Source organism: Colias eurytheme, chromosome 6 (assembly GCF_061535395.1).
Source record: "Colias eurytheme isolate Ceu_HAF_F1 chromosome 6, ilColEury1 Martin Lab GWU primary, whole genome shotgun sequence".
NCBI lineage: Eukaryota > Metazoa > Arthropoda > Insecta > Lepidoptera > Pieridae > Colias > Colias eurytheme.
Genome location: NC_142985.1, coordinates 4836263 through 4853917, shown reverse-complemented (window position 1 = coordinate 4853917; position 17655 = coordinate 4836263). Strand labels below are relative to the sequence as shown.

At 33.9% G+C, this 17655-nt stretch overlaps 2 protein-coding genes across 2 annotated transcripts; both read left to right on the top strand.

Moving 5' to 3' along the window:
- Nucleotides 1-1478: 1478 nt before the first annotated feature.
- On the top strand, nt 1479-4807 carry LOC149907622 (lipase member H-like). Its single transcript, XM_090103367.1, has 5 exons — nt 1479-1515; nt 3382-3568; nt 3645-4039; nt 4277-4607; nt 4762-4807. The coding sequence occupies exons 1-5, from the start codon at nt 1479-1481 to the stop codon at nt 4805-4807; spliced, it is 996 nt and encodes a 331-aa protein (XP_089959493.1).
- Nucleotides 4808-6606: 1799 nt separating this feature from the next.
- LOC149907621 (pancreatic triacylglycerol lipase-like) lies at nt 6607-8583 on the top strand. The gene is made up of 6 exons (XM_090103366.1): nt 6607-6711; nt 6788-6968; nt 7052-7315; nt 7394-7524; nt 7618-7954; nt 8438-8583. Exons 1-6 carry the CDS (start codon nt 6675-6677, stop codon nt 8481-8483), a joined length of 996 nt encoding a protein of 331 aa, XP_089959492.1. The 5' UTR covers nt 6607-6674; the 3' UTR covers nt 8484-8583.
- The last annotated feature ends 9072 nt before the right edge of the window (nt 8584-17655 follow it).

The following is a 17655-nucleotide window of genomic DNA, read 5'->3' as shown; positions in this document are numbered from 1 at the left end:
AAAAAAAAAAAAAAAGTATTTATATCTTGCTTTTATGTGTTTTCAAATTCAATTGAAGTTTAGCAATTATTTGATTTATAAGTTCTATTATTGAAAAAAAAGTAGGTAAAAGGATTTTTTATTAGTTATTATAATATATCATTCATATACACATTTCACACTGTAAAGTTTAGCTATAAACATACTTTTTTAGTGAGAAGGCTTTTTAGTTAGAATAAATTGTAAAGCGTAAAAATAAGAGACCGGGACCTATGCAGGTTTTTCTTTACTCCGTGGGTGAAGTCGCTAGCAAAAAACTAGTGTATAAACATCGAAATATTGTTGGCTTGAATGGCTTGATTAGCTCTGAAATTAGGCCCTAGATAGGCGGCTGACGTAAAACGAGCAACGCAAGTTCGAATGCGGACTCACAATATTTTCTTCAAATAATTATAATAAAATATATTATGTGCAATATGAATATTATTATTGAAAGACGATAATAATTTATAATTAACTAGCGACCCGCCCCGGCTTCGCACGGGTGCAATGCTGATACTAAATACACTACAGAAAAATTGTGAACGTTGTATAGGTATAAAAATATAGCGGCCCGCTCCGGCCTCCGGCATCGCACGGGTATTAAATACATAGCCGGGCGGCCGCAAACGCTACGTCCTGCAATTTTTAAATCTGTAATATCTTCGAAAATATTCACTTAAATCATACGGTGTAAAGGGCCATATAGATCTATATTAAATGAACAATGTATCCATGGTATTTAATTGGTTAAGGATTAATGCTGTATTGGTTAAAATCGCTTCGAAAATTAGCCATTATTTGTCGTAAAAAGTAAATGACAAAAAAAAGTTATTGTGGGTTATCCATAAGAGATAGACATATACCATCGCGGACTTTTCTGTAGACCTTTTCAATGTGTATAATACTTAGTACATTTTTTTGATAAAACTCGTAGGGTTCAGCCTGCGTTTGCAATGTAAGCGGAATAAATGTAATTTTTTACGACATCACATTAGAAACCTCAAAAATAAAAGTACTTCTCCACTACTTAATGGATCTTATTATACATATAAACCTTCCTCTTGAATCACTCTATCTATTAAAAAAAACCGCATCAAAATCCGTTGCGTAGTTTCAAAGATTTAAGCGTACAAAGGGACATAGGGACATAGGGACATAGGGACAGGGAAAGCGACTTTGTTTTATACTATGTAGTGATAGTGATGCATGAGTTCCACAGAATAACACTTTGAAAATTTTATTACGCTTGATAATATCAGTATTAATACGCAGTTAAGCACTTTATCTTGCGCATCCTTTGATTTGATCTATCTATCCAAAGTTTCAATATGCCAATAATATCGCAAATTGTCTATTTAATTATATAGAAATATAACACAGTGATTATACATACAGATATTTAAAAGATAGACGCATAAATAAAGATCCATTAATGTTTTGGGAGCATCTTTATGACAATGAAAGTGCTTGTTGCATTGTTGGTTTACGTAGAACGTAAGTAGAATTAAAATAATCAATCGAACTATTGGGTAAATATAATTAAAATTATTTGTAATTTATCATAATAAGCAAATTGTGTCTCCCGGTGAAGTTCAGAAGCCCTTTTTCCACGTTATCACTATCACTACATAGTATAAAACAAAGTCGCATTCTCTGTCCCTATTTCCCTATGTCCCTATGTCCCTTTGTACGCTTAAATCTTTGAAACTACACAACGGATTTTGATGCGGTTTTTTTTAATAGATAGAGTTATTCAAGAGGAAGGTTTATATGTATAATAACATCCATTAAATAGTGGAGAAGTACTGTTATTTTTGAGGTTTCTAATGTGATGTCGTAAATAATTACATTTTTTCCGCTTACTTTGCAAACGCAGGCTGAACCCTACGAGTTTTATCAAAATAATGTACTAAGTATTGTACACATTGAAAAGGTCTATAGAAAAGTCCGCGATGGCATATGTCTATCTCTTATGGATTACCCACAATAACTTTTTTTTGGCATTTACTTTTTACGTCAAATAATGGCTAATTTTCGAAGCGATTTAAACCAATACAGCATTAATCCATAACCAATTAAATACCTTGAATACATTGTTGATTTAATATAGATCTATATGGCCCTTTACACCGTATGATTTAAGTGAATATTTTCGAAGATATTACAGATTTAAAAATTGCGGGACGTACCGTTTGCAGCGGTACCGGCCGGGCGGGCCGCTATGTTTTTATATACAACGTTAAAAGTTTTTCTGTAGTGTATTTAGTATCAGCATTGCACCCGTGCGAAGCCGGGGCGGGTCGCTAGTTTTAAATAAATTATAAAATTTCTGAATGTACCATATAGGTATAACTTGACTAGCAATTTTCTTGTAAGAAATACTAATATTATAAAGAGGAAAAGTTTGTAAGTATGTATGTAAGTATGTATGTATGTATGTATGGTTTTCACGCAAAAACTACTGGACCGATTTCAAAAATTCTTTCACCATTAGAAAGCTGCATCTTTACTGAGCAACATAGGCTATATTGCATTTTCAAAAAAATTAGAGATCCTTACCAAAAATGCAATAATGTAACCCAAGGTGTAAAAAAATCCTCAATAAAACTTCTGTCATCGCGTGCGCTGCGGAATCTATTGAAGATAGAACAAAAAAATGTTCTACAGTATTATAGAATGGATCAATATCTACAAGAAAGTCCGCGATACCATATGTCCATCTTCAGTAGTTATGTTACTACAACAACTTTTTTACGTTTTCAAAGTAAATAGAAGTGCCGACAGTAATCAAACCATGTTATCCATACACATATATTAATCCTTATCCCATTAAATGATGTTTTATTATAGACTGTTTCAATACCAGCAAAATACTTTTTAAATGAAAAGAATTGGATATTCCATTCAAAAGATATATAACGAATTTAAAAGTGTCAATCTACAGAAAATAGTAGGTATACTGTTTGAGCAGGCCGTAGTGCGGGGGTCACGGAGGAATTCTACCAATATGCGTCTTGACGGAACACAGTGGGGTTTTGGTCGGTAGGAATCCGACATAACCCACGGCCCCTCCCCTGGAGGCCGTGGGTATCTATGAAAGATTTCCCCACTAAAACAAAAAAAAAGGCCGTAGTGCGGGACGGGGTAAAGGTGATTTTCATGTGATTAAAAATTAAACCTATAGTCCGACCTATAGTAGACTTTTCACTGTAAAGATATCGCTATCTATGCGGGTGAAACCGCAGGGCATTGCTAGTAAGAAATATAAGCAAACTTAGCCTAAGTAGCAGGCGCATACTATCCAAATATTGCGTATTAAAATTGTGTAAAAAAGACATTTAAATAAAAAATGAATCATAGTGTGTGCTGGTAACGCGATTCCGAGCAAACCAGGAGACAACAGTCACTATGTAGAGGGGGAGAGCCGCTACGTGTGGATACCCGACGGTGAGGGAGTACCCCGCCTTGTAGATCTCGAAGAACCAGTAGATGAAAGCTTTTTAAACACTAAAAATGGTGCTAACAATGCATATTGGCTATTTACGAGGTACTATTTTATATATTACTATTACATGTTAGCTTATGTATGAAGTTGAAACCTAAAATTACATGATAAATTTCAGACGCAATCCACTCAGCCAGCAAGTACTGAAACATAATGATAATAATTCTGTAAGGAACTCGAACTACAACGATACCATCCCTCTCATAGTTATTGTGCATGGGTGGCAAAGCAATGGAAATTCACCCATCAATCCTCTGATCCGAGATGCGTTGCTCCATGTTGGTAACTTCAATGTTATCGTCGTAGACTGGCATAAGGCCGCTAATACTTTTTACACCACCTCCGTCAAAGCGGTCCCTGGTGTTGGTCAACATCTGGGCAAATTCGTGCAATGGTTGATTGATAACCACGGAGGGGATTGGGATAAGGTGCACTTTATTGGCTTCAGCTTGGGCGCACACGTTGTTGGTAATGCGGGACGAACTATCGGCGGAAGTGTTAGGCGTATTACTGGTTTGTTATCTCATAATTTTCAGTATTTTGTTCCACTCTTTCTTTAATTTACTCTTTCTTAAACTATTATAATAAACTATCTTTCTTCAGTGCTCATAGCAAATTGGAATGAAATGTTTTACCACGTAACCTAGCCATTTAAACAATCTCCAGACACAAAAAAATATTCCATTAATCGCTCCTTTGTGATGTGAAAGACCAACAAAAAAATTAAATATATTTTATAATTTTATTAAGGTCTGGACCCTGCTGGACCCACATGGAGTGGAAACTCAGAGGCTCTTAAACGCAGCGACGGAGGCTATGTAGAATGCATCCATACAGATCGTGGTCTTCTGGGTACATTCCATACTATCGGTGACTCTGACTTCTATCCCAATGGTGGAGGTAACCCTCAACCTGGCTGCATCATCAGCACCTGTTCACACAGCCGCTCTTATGAGCTCTTTGCTGATACTCTCCGATATCATATGAATGGGAGGAGATGTGCAAATCTAAATGAAGCTCGCAACAAAAAATGCGCAGGCGCAAATTTTCCAATGGGTAACACAGATTTCAACAAGCAATCGTAAGTTTATCCTATTCTGATACATTTTAGAAATTAGCATAATTTTCTTGGCTTAATATAAATAATTGACATTTTCTTTGGCAGCATTAGAGTAAAATAATATTATATTAAATAAAAAACTAGGTATCTAATGTTTTTCATTTTTTTTTTTCAGGAGCGGAATATTTGGTCTTACAACTGGTTCTAAGTCGCCATTTTAAAAAGTCACCAATTTCTGCTCAATCATCGTGACCATAACTTTACCTAGTCACCATATTTCACAATCGATTTGTTATGGAAATGAAATAAATAAAGCTGTCTGAAATTTGGCTAATATTTTATTAACAGGATAAATATTTAAACGTGATTATTTTTTATCTCTCTTTAATTATTATCCAAACAGATATGGTTACGATCATATACGACTCATTTATGCTATAATCAAGTATATATTTTTCAGTTTAATATAAGCACTTACATTCAATAGTTTCAAAAATCTTAATGAATATTAATATTTTTTATTAGTGAAAAGAGTTTGTACATCGACAGTACCATAATATGCACAGATTACCGTTTAACTATTGTGTATTTTAATTTCAAATGTTTACTATTTTGTAAATGTTTAGTTGCAATGTATTTCAAGCTATTAACAACTAAAATGGCGAAAACAACTTTTAGGTGTACTTATTTGATTGCAAATCAAAGGTATTTGATAAAATTCTAGATATTATAACGTATAATATAATAGGCATTACAAGTACATTCAGATAACAATATTGCTGCTAAATATCATAATGTGTAATTAATAATACATGGCTTAAGTTTTATCGATTCATTGCTGATATTCTGTTATTATTATATTTAAAAAATATTTGACACATTTTTTAATTACTAAGTATTCGTATAATAACAAGATTTTCAACAACCGTTTGAGAGCGTCTTTCAAATATTTCTTTATCTTTAATCGAGATAAAAAATTTAAAAATAAGTAAAGTAAGATAACAATTCATAAAAAAGTGTTTATTTATTTTACTTTTAATTATTTGTCGTACCAAATAACTACATGAACTTACAACACAAAAATACTACAAAAGGCCTTTGGGTACCTACAGCCTACAGGAAATAAAAAAAACATTAACTTGAAGAATTTTTTAATTTTCGAAATAAACACAACAATATAAACAAATTGTAATGTGTATTACTCATGCATAAATTCTTCAATATTAAATAATAAGTACACTAATAGAAGGGTTGATCTAAAGGAATCGTGCTCATCTTTACGGTGCATTACATCAAACTAGCGAGTGCTCGCATCCTAACTACACTATGTCAAATTCTTTAAGTGTAAACAGGCGTGGTAGAGAATTCTTTCGTTGTTCTTAACGATTGAAAAGATTCTGTGCAATGTTGTAGTATTCAGTACGAATTCAATACGAATTTTTGTTTTAACTTTTTAGTTAAAACAAAAAATGTGTGCGTGTACTAGTGTACACACGTAAGAAGTGAAACTTCTTTATGACCTTATTTTTTTTCAAAAAATAATTTACTATATGCAACTTTACAGAAATACGTCAATCACGCGTTGTAGGGATAAAAACAAGATGGCGCGTAACGGAAAAATGTTACACTAAATTTTTTTCCAACCCCGATAAAGAAGTTTCACTTCAAAAATGATGAAATGATCTTTTGATCACGAAAGAATGCTTTAACTAGCTCTTTATTTGTTTTATGTAAATGTACCGTAATAGAATCAATCCCATTTCCCAATAATTGACGTGGTATTCAGGAAAACTTTCAATTTACACTCAAGATATCCGCGAAAACACGTAAAATATTGAATTTAGAAACTTCCTTTTTTGAAGTCATTTAAAGAGATATGAAGATATTTTTCATAAGCCATGCAAATATTTCTAGAACGCATTAATAGGTACATAGAAACAAAGAAGATATTAATATAAATATACGTAAGTTTTTTATCCAATCTGATTAACAAAAAAACAATTATCGTTGATAATAATAATTAGATAATTCAAAGATATACACACAATAAAAACGAATGGCTCGTGCTTAACGTACCGTCTGCGAAAAATGAAGCTCCTAGTGGTGCTTACATCCCTCGTAGCATGTAAGTAAAATAGCATCAGTTATTTGTACAACAATAGAATAATATACGTAATTAACTATCATTTTTGTTTTCATAGTGTGCGCTGGAGGCAGAATTTCCTCCACGCCGGGTGATAATAGTCATTATGTAGAAGGTGTTAGCCGCTACATTTGGATGCCCGATGGTGACGAGGTCCCACATATTGTTGACTTACATGCACCGGCTTCGGACGCTGTAGGCCTTAATGGAGCTAATAATGAATATTGGCTCTATACAAGGTATTTGCGATCGTATTTATTCTTATCAATATGGACGCTATAGAAGGAATCGATATAATAAACACAATAATTTTATTTTTCAGACGCAATCCCCACAATCACCAAGTTTTAAGGCACAACGACCAGAATTCCATTCGAAATTCTAACTTTAATCCCAATAGGCCCATCAAAGCTATAGTTCACGGTTGGAACAGCAAAGGGACTTCAAAAATGAATCCCCAAATTCGGGATGCCTTACTCCAAATCGACGATTTTAATGTTATAATCGTTGACTGGCGTAGAGCAGCTATGGGCACATACACGACATCAGTACGTGCTGTTCCCAGCGTTGGCCAACATCTCGGACAGTACGTACTTACTAAGTATAATCCATTTCGTTTTATAGAAATCAATTATTGTGTTATTACATTTGTTACTTTTTTCAGATTCCTGCAATGGCTGATCAATAATTTCGGCGGTAACTGGAACAACGTTCATTTAGTTGGATTCAGTTTGGGAGCTCACGTTGTTGGAAACGCAGGCAGGACAGTAAACAACCGAGTTGGACGTATTACAGGCAAGAAGAGTTTTATCACCGACTATGAGACATGATGACATTATTTTATATTTGGGTGTGTCAAATAAAATTAATCTTTATCTTCTCTATCAGGTCTTGACCCTGCTGGTCCTCAATGGGGCAGAAACTCGAATGCTCTTAGAAAAAGCGACGGCGTGTACGTAGAATCGATCCACACTGACGGAGGCTTGTTGGGTATTTTCGATCCGATTTCTGACGCTGATTTTTACCCGAACGGTGGAAGGAACCGTCAGCCCGGTTGCTTGGTGAGCACGTGCTCTCACAGCCGAGCATACGAGTTGTTCGCTGCTAGTGTTGTGTACAGAACCCGCTTCAATGGACAAAAGTGCGGCAACCTTAACGACGCTCAGAGGAACCGATGCACAGGATCCACACTGCGTATGGGTAGCGCTGATCTAAATAAGCGAGGGTACGTATATTTTCCTTTCTTAATTTTATTATACTATAAAAAGGGGACAGGTTAGTTAATTGATAAAAAAATTGGTCCCTTTATTATAGACATTCTACGCTGATATTTAATCCATACTAATATTATAAATGCGAAAGTAACTCTGTCTGTCTGTTACTCAATCACGCCTTAACTACTTAACCAATTTGTATGAAATTTGGTATAGAGATATTTTGATACTCGAGAAAGGACATAGGATAGGTTTTATCCCGGAAATCCTACGGGAACGGGTTTTTCTTTGAAAACGCGGGCGAAGCCGCGGGCGGAAAGCTAGTATAACATATAATAACAATGCCTCATTTAAAAAAGCTTATTGTAAATGATATAAAATGTATTTGGTTTCCAGTTCTCATAATATTTCACGCAATAAAAGCTTTGATTTGACTAAATTAATCTTATATGAATATATGTATATATGTTAACATATTTTTTTTATTATTACAGATCTGGACTCTATGGACTCAGCACTGGATCAAAATGGCCTTTCTAAGAATCTAGAAAAGACATCTCTTTTACTAATCTTGAATATACTGAATGAACTGATGAAACTCTGACACTGAAACGACTATTCAAATAAATTATTTCAATATTTTTTCCTCCTTCCTCTTGAATCACTCTATCTATTAAAAAAAAACCGCATCAAAATCCGTTGCGTAGTTTTAAAGATAGGGACATAGGGACAGAGAAAGCGACTTTGTTTTATACTATGTAGTGATTTCATCCCCTGTTTTATTATATGATGTTATATTTCTAAAACAACATAAACCTAACTTGACTCAAATTACATAATTATCAACTGATGTGATGGGCTATCTTCACAATGGGTAACGATGGGCGAGTAGAGGCAATCAGGATAGTGTAGAGAGCTTGACTGTATATTGTAGATGTTTATTCGTTATCATAGTTATCACCGTAATGGTGGCCACATCGTCGATTATTTGTTGGGCTAACGCTCTCGATTGTGAAGAGAGCCCATATAAACAATCTTATGATATGCTGCCATATTATAACCGTAACCATGAATTTTCAAAACAATAAATCGTTGAAATGTTAGCGCAATCCACCAATCAATTGCGAGTTTTTGCTTCGAAAATATTGATACCTATTACCTACCCAAAAATATTATTCGAACCTTAACTGCGTCTCAACAAATAATATAAAAATAATTGAAATCTCTTTTTTTGTTCATCCACATATTTGTTTATACAGACAGACTACAGACTACAGGATTTTCTTCCAATTTATTTCAGTACCTTCAAACGTATAGGATACGATACGATGTTTAGTGTTTACTAACTAAAGATTGTATTACACATATCATTTAATATTTTATATACCTTTTCAAAACATTTTTAACAAATATAAAGCAGAGCAATATTGATAAACAATCATAAAAAAATAATCCTATCTCAATCCGATTTCTCATAAGCTAATGCCTCGATTAACCATACCAATTTGCTATCTATATATCATGTCATATTTAATTATGATAACTTTAAAGATAGTTTATTGTTCTGACGTCATTTCTTTCATGAAAGTTCTGTTTGAAAAATGAACAAATAAAACTCTGATTGCTGAGTTGGATTCACGAGTGACTGAGCATTGCCCCGGTATGGCAAAGGGACGAGGGTTCGAATCCCGTCTTGTGATCTATTTTTCCTATTCCTTAAAAAAAGTATCTTTAAAAGCATTTGAATTCTTTTAAATTAAATCCATTTGATGTTTGTTAGTTTAGGTGGGACTGATTCTACTGTCCACTAAGCATTTTCCGCTTGAAGCTGCTCGTTCAGTGTGGACAAGGCTCGAAGGAGCAAAAGCACAAAAGCGCATGACGTGTCACTCTGTGTGGACTCGCCTAATAAAAAATAATCTTCTTTAATAAGCCACTTTTACCACGAAACAAATGTGAAATAATTTGAGAAAGCAATCAAATGTTAATTATAAAGGACAAACTACTTTCCAATGATAAGTTCATTCCATATTTAGGTAATGCTGATAGTTGATACACGCTTACACCATATTATATCATAATGTTAGACATAACTTTTGATTTAATATTTTTGTGGATGAATAGTTGTCAATGTAGTTGATATATCTACGAAATAAGCATTACCAACACGTGCAAATTACGATCGTTTTATCAAAATAGGAAGTAATACGCAAATTCAATGAATAATTTACGTCAATGATAATTATTAATGACTAACATAAGTAAACAGATTAATCTTTCAGTAAAAAATAAAAATGCTTTAACTGCCCTTTGAATCTATACTAAATAATATTATAAAGCTGAAGAGTTTGGTTGTTTGTTAGTTTGAACGCGCTAATCTCAGGAGTCAGGAATTACTGGTCTGATTTGAAAAATTATTTCGCTGGTAGATAGCCCATTTAACGAGGAAGGCTATATCATCACGCTACGACTAACAGGAGAGGACAATGATGATGATGATATCTATCTACAGTATTAAGAGCACATTCTTTTGCCACATTGTGCCATCACGATATATAGGCAATAGTAGGGGAGCCCAGGATGCTAAATGTGGATTTACTCGAGCGTCACGGGAACCTATTAGAATTGGTAGATTAGACCATAGCGAGAAAAAAAGGTCCTATAATGTTTTCACTTTTAGCGGTGGGGAAGGGTTTTTTGATTTTTTTTAATTTAAAAAAGAAAAAATTGGCTTGGAAATACTCAAGCGCGTTAGATATTGATATTTTGCATGCTCCAGGACGTCACTGAAAAAAAGTATACGTTAATCTGACGATTTAAGTGGCGATTTAATCGCTATGAAGAAAGGGTAAAAAATTTAAGTAATATTATTCGAGCGCGTCAGATTAATATATGGGGGGGTTAATTACAATATAAGAAGTCCCCATTTCGCTAATCTGACGATTCGAGCTCAACCTTAGGAAATTATGGATTATTCAAATTTTCCAGCGGGGCCCCTGAGCGCACCCACCAACCATAACTGCTCATATTGACTAGAGGTACTAATGAATAGCTAAGGTACCGTCCCTTATAGTAATCTGACGCGCTCGAGTAAATCCCAAAATCCCCTCTTGCAACATGCAAATTCCAATCTTTGATAGATTGTCTATCAAATTGACGATAAGGGTGCATTTCCACCAATAATGTGCGAAATAAATGTGTCGTGCGAAATTTTCTAAAATTATCCTGATAATGTAGCTTACTATTAATGAAAATAAAAGTAGTTTAAATCGGTCAAGTAGTTTTGGTGCCTTTTCTGTACAAATATTAGTATTTCTCGTTATAATATTAGTATCAAAGATTAGTATAGATAAATCGGCCAATCTCAGGCCGCTGTAATGATTTAAAGCAACAAATTCTATCATTAAATATTTTTATTGATGCAAGGGGTTGTAAGGTGGTGCCTCGGGAGAGGATTGAAACACTAGGACTGCTAAATGAATACTGTATATTTGATATAAAAGATGCCTTATTAAATAGATACAAAACTAGGTTACACGTGTTATATAGTTCATATTATTATAATTAGTACATAAAGCTACATTTAAGCACTAGGTACATCTCATCTCCACCGCAATAAAAAAAATAAAATAAACACTAACAATTTATTTTATTTTAGCTTACTTATGTTCATACAGTACAATGTCCTATTATCATAATTATTTCCATTACAAACTAAATAGTGCATAATATTATAAACGTTTTGACAAAATTATTAGGTAATCGGTTCAAAATACATTTTTAAAACCGTAACTTTTAACAAAATTATTAGGTAATCGGTTCAAAATACATTTTGGTTCTGTTTTTATGAATAACATAGTTTTTATTATCTTTAAGTATTTCTACATTGGGTGAACATTCCCTTACTACTTTATATGGACCTAAATATATGTTTTGAAACTTATTGCCTGTTTCATTTTTTATTAAAATTAAATCATTCGGTTTATAAGTAACCGGATTAATATTACGATCATACTTTTCTTTTCTTTTCAATTTACTAGATATAAGATTTTCTCTCGCCTCTTTTTGTGACGTCTGTATTCTAAATTTGAGTTCTAAAGGATAATTATCAAAATTGTACAAAGGCTCAACTTGTGCAGATTGCAAATTTGATGGTAAATTACATTTCTTACCGAACACCAACTCATAGGGAGTAAACTTGGTCTCTGTGTGTACCGCAGTGTTATAGGAAAAACACCAAAATGGAAGCCACGTGCTCCAAGCTTCTGGGTGATTTCCTGTCTGTATTCGCAAGTAGTTACCCAATTGTTTGTGCGAATTCTCCAAGGCACCGATACTTTGATGGTGATATGCGGTTGACTGCAGCTTGTTAATATGCAAAAGTTTACAAACCTCTTTCATTGTGTCCGATAAAAACTCCGTACCTCTGTCTGTAGCAATTTCCTTCGGGATACCATACCTGAGAATCCAATTGTTAACAAAGTTCCTAGCTACTTCACTCGACCTTTTTGACGTTAATGGATAAGCCTCGATGTACTTACTCAACTCACATTGTATAGTTAAAATGTATACGTAATTATCGTAATCTCTATCTAACGGTCCTACAATATCTAAATATATTTTCTCCAACGCCGAACTTGCCGTTGAGCTTATCGTCATAGGCTCCTTAGTATAGTGTGAGGAATGTTTTTGTTTTTGACATTTATCACACCTTTTTATAAATTCCACAACATCAGCTTCTAATCTTGGCCAAAAATAATATTTCTTTATGTTATTTACCATTCGTCTTATGCCAGCATGTCCACTTGTAGGTAATATGTGAAAATCATTTAAAATTACACGCTGATCGTCTTTATTACTTATTCTCTTTGTTCCCCTTAAAATACATATACGTGGTCCGGACCAATTACTTATGTTATCTATCTCATTTATTAACTTTTCCACAAATATATTATTTTTCTCCGATTTGATGAAGTATACTTCTTTAATATTTATTTTCCTACAAAATATATCTAGCTCTCTCACAAATTCGCCTGGCGATAATTGCGATCGAGAAGCTAAATTAATAAAAATAGTATTCATTGAGGGTACATAACTCAAACATCCCTTCTCATACGTTATCTCTTTCATTTTACGATATCGATTTAATTCATAAGCGCTTATGAAACGTAACTCCGTGAAATATTTCGGTTTACTATGTATTTCTACAACTTTTGGTTGATCAGGCCAATCGTTCTTAGAAATAATAGCATCCCGTTGTTGTCTAGCCAACTGACCACGCGTCATTACATTCATCACCGTTTCATTCATCTCTTTCAATTCCTCGGAAGTTAAATGCAAACGTGAAAGTGCATCCGCGGCCGAATTATTCTTCCCTTTCAAATATTCAATTACAAAGTCGTACTCCTCTAACGTTAATCTAAATTTAATTAAACGACTAGATGGATCTCGCATTCCAAACAAATACATAAGTGGCTTATGGTCAGTCTGAATTTTGAATGTTCTTCCATACAAATATGGACGAAAATGCTTTACAGCCCATACAATCGCAAGCAATTCCTTTTCAATAGTCGGATACCTTTTTTCTGCTTTATTTAGACTACGACTAGCATACGCTACAGGCCTACCGTCGCTATTACACAAAACTGCACCTACGCCGTATCCTGATGCATCTGTTTGTAGAATAAATTGATTAGACTCTGAAAAATCAGGATATTGTAATACAGGATGGGATATTAAATTTTGTTTCAATAATTCAAATGATTTTTGGCATTCTTTATCCCATTTGAAAGTTACATTTTTCCGACACAAACTATTTAACGCATACGCTTTTGTTGCAAAATTAGGAATAAATTTCCTGTAATAGTTCACAAAGGCAACGAATCTTTTGACTTCATCGATTTTAGTAGGAACCGGGTAGTTTTTAACAATCTCTATTTTATCCGAATCTGGTATAACACCCTCTGCTGATACAATATGACCCAAGTAAAGCAGTTCCTTCTGTAAGAAAATACACTTTTGCGGATTTAACTTTAGATTGACTTTTCGTAATCTTTCAAAAATAGACTGTAAATTTTTGATATGACTAGATAAGTCCCTACTAAAACAGACTAGATCGTCCTGGTACACTAAGCATTTTTCATATGTTAACCCTGTCATCGCCATAGTCATCATGCGCGAAAATGAACTAGGGCTGGTCTTTAAGCCCATAGGCATTCTAGTCATCTGAAACTGTCCCGAACAAAAAGCAGTATACTTGCGACTGTCTGGGTCCAAGCTCACATTATAATAGCCTTGATGTAAATCTAAATGAGAAAAATACATGCAACCGGATAAAGAATCTAAAATTTCCGTTATATTTGGAAGAGGAAATTTATCATCATGTATACTGTTATTTAGTTTTCTGTAATCTATAACCAAACGCCACTTTTTGGTTCCACTTTGGTCACATTTCTTTGGCACTAACAAAATTGGACTGGACCATTCACTTTGACATGGTTCAATAATATTTTCTTTTAACATTTGATCAATTTGGTTATTAATTTCATTTTTCAATGCATGAGGTAACCGATAAGGCTTTGAAAAAATTGGCTGAATATCTGGTTTTACTTTAATTGAGTGTTGATAAATATCAGTGGTTGATAATTTGTCTCCTTCCAAATAAAATATATCGGGATACTTAGCACATAAACTTTCTATATTAATTTTTTCTTCTTTATTTAAGTTACTTAAATTCAACTTTGAAAATAATGTTTTAACTCGCGATGCATTTTTCTCAATTTTATCAAAGCTACAAATATTATATTCCTTCAAATTTTGTATATCAAGTTCAATTTCAGACAAAGTTATATCTTTCGAGGTCGAATTCAAAATTCGGACTGGTATTTTACCATCAATTGGATGTACTATCATACTCGCAATAAATACGCCCTCACACAACTCTTTCGTACATACCAAACATTCCTCTGTTAAACTAGTATTAATAAAATGAATCGACTCTGACCTAGCAGGTAACGATAATAAATTACTACACGAGTCTAATAATTGCAAAGATATTTGTTTAGATTCACTAATCCATAGTGACAGATTATTATGTTTCATATCAATGACCGCTCCATACTTTCCTAAAAAGTCCTGCCCTAGAATACCGTGCGACTTACAAGGCAAGGTGTCAAATACATAAAACTTATGACTAATACACTGCCCGTGTATCGTCAACTGTAAACATACATATCCGATAGCCTGTACCTTTCCACCTATCCCATTTATTGTAATATTTTCTTTGTTAATTGGGATGTCAAAATCTAAAACATGTTTATATTTAATAGCCGAAATTGAGGCTCCCGTATCTATAAGCCAATTAAATACGTGACTGTTTTTATAAAATAACTCTATGTAATAACTACTATCGCTAGCTAAAATACTATATGTTATAGGCACGAAAAAACTCATTTTCAGTTTCTAAATTCTGAGTGGATGAACTCGATTGAGGCTGTGACTCGTCAGTCACTGCTGTACGAATCTGTCCTCCGAATGGTCTACGACCCCTAAAATAATTATTATTAAAAGTTCTACCTCGATATGACGCTCTGCCCCGGGGCGCTCCCCGTGGCTGCGATTGAGGCTGCTGGAACCATTGTCTGGTGCTGGTAGGCGGCTGTCGCCAGTTGTTGCCTTGCCAACGATTATTATTGTTGTACGCACCTCTTGGAGTGTTCTGATGAGAAGGCGGCCTGGAAGTGTTTTTAAAGAAACGATTATTATTATGTCTTAGTGTTAACACTTCAGCGGTTGAACTTGAGCCTGAAACGTCCTCGTCGATTGCGGTTTGAATCGCATCTTTCAAATATTCAAATCTCTGCGCCGTAATAATGGTGCCAATCCTACGGTTTCTCAATCCGTCACTAAATTGCCGAATTGCCTGTTTTTCATTTATTGATTTTAAAATATTAAACTTTTCCTCATTGCCTTCGGATTGAGAAATTGTAAGTTCAACGAATAATTCGGATAAAGTTTTTCCGAACGCATCAATAGACGCGTCATTTTGCTTACAATTTAAAAATTGTTTTTGCAAAGCACTCGTAGACTTTTTAGGTAAAAGAAGCATTTTCATATCATTTAAAAGATTTTGAACAGTATCGTACTTTGTTTGTAATTTTAGCCTAGCAGATTGCGACAAACGGCTTTTCAAAACAAAAGATATCAAATGCGACTGTGACTCATCATTTAGAACCGAACTATAGTATTCAATTCCATCGATAAGTTGTCGTAAATTAGACAATTCATCATTCATTACTGGCAATAAGCTCAAAGCTACTTTTAGGTCAAATTTATCCATTGTTGAAAAACTCTTAAAATTCTCTGAAATGTGACACAATTCAGTAATTTCCGCAAATAATTTCTTCAAATCCTCACAATATTTTTTAAAAACAATAAGCTCATCCTCTCCTAAGCTTTGCTTATCCAAACTACCTATGTAGTTGTTATATTTTGTAATGACACATTTAGCTTCGCCTAGTTTTGTTTGTAATATTTTACCCTGTCGTCTAGAAGGTCCTATTTTAATTAAATATGTTCTAATAGCTAGCAAATCATCACATAATTTCTTTAAAAATATTGCCATAGAGTTTAACAGTACATAATATAATTAATGATAATAAAAATATATTAACATACCTGAATAGAATTGAAGACCTCGTTTCTCAGCATATTTTAACAATAACTGTAAAATTTATTATAAAATACAAGTAAGTATACACATTACACTATGTTAGAATAATATTTTTAACTACATTTGATTATAATTTTTGTCATCTTTTATATTTAGGTTACATGACATACATGACTTTTAATACCTATCTATTCGATAACATACACATTTTTTTTTTTATATAGTAAATAATACTATACGCTTAGAGTCCACTAAATATAATGTTTATCAACTTTGCCGAATTTTCACGAAAACACTTACACGCTCACATTACACTTATTATTAAATATTTGTTTGCCTTTTTTTTCACTTTTACATCACTACACTTCGTTCTCGTTCTCGCCGATTTTCAAGTCGGGGTACGCCTGGCGCCGTCGAAACGAAAAACGACGCTCCCTGCTGCTATTCGCAACCTCCTGTCGTATCCACCTTAAGTGGCATTTTCTGTATATTTTGAATACTCCATAAATAATACCCAAAGTCAAGCAGATTACTATTATATATAGCAATATATTTGATGTCTTCAAATAGTTTTCAAAATGGTCAACTGGCGCACTATTCGTGCCCCCTGCCGAATTTTGCGCTATAACTATGTAGTCTTCCTTGGACTGCTGCTTCCCCATTTTTTGAAGCTCACACTTGCGCTGCCTCCAACAGATTTTAATATACTCATTTTTAATACTTTAATTTGCTCGGGCCGAGAACACACAGTACCATATATGTAAATCGGCGACGCGGCGGCCGGTGTCAAAATACACGCGCGCGTGCACCAACTTTAGGCAGGGTCGCCATGTAAGGTGGTGCCTCGGGAGAGGATTGAAACACTAGGACTGCTAAATGAATACTGTATATTTGATATAAAAGATGCCTTATTAAATAGATACAAAACTAGGTTACACGTGTTATATAGTTCATATTATTATAATTAGTACATAAAGCTACATTTAAGCACTAGGTACATCTCAGGGTAAGTATTTAAATTTATATTAATCTAATCATCTA

Bases quoted from the DNA above. Each gene is read 5' to 3' on its own strand.
- LOC149907622 (XM_090103367.1), top strand. From the start codon at position 1,479: ATGAAAGTGCTTGTTGCATTGTTGGTTTACGTAGAAC. The intron at 4,040-4,276 runs GTTTGTTATCTC...AATTTTATTAAG, and splicing joins AAGTGTTAGGCGTATTACTG to GTCTGGACCCTGCTGGACCC. The intron at 4,608-4,761 runs GTAAGTTTATCC...TTTTTTTTTCAG, and splicing joins ACAGATTTCAACAAGCAATC to GAGCGGAATATTTGGTCTTA.
- LOC149907621 (XM_090103366.1), top strand. From the start codon at position 6,675: ATGAAGCTCCTAGTGGTGCTTACATCCCTCGTAGCAT. The intron at 7,316-7,393 runs GTACGTACTTAC...TACTTTTTTCAG, and splicing joins GTTGGCCAACATCTCGGACA to ATTCCTGCAATGGCTGATCA. The intron at 7,955-8,437 runs GTACGTATATTT...TTATTATTACAG, and splicing joins GCTGATCTAAATAAGCGAGG to ATCTGGACTCTATGGACTCA.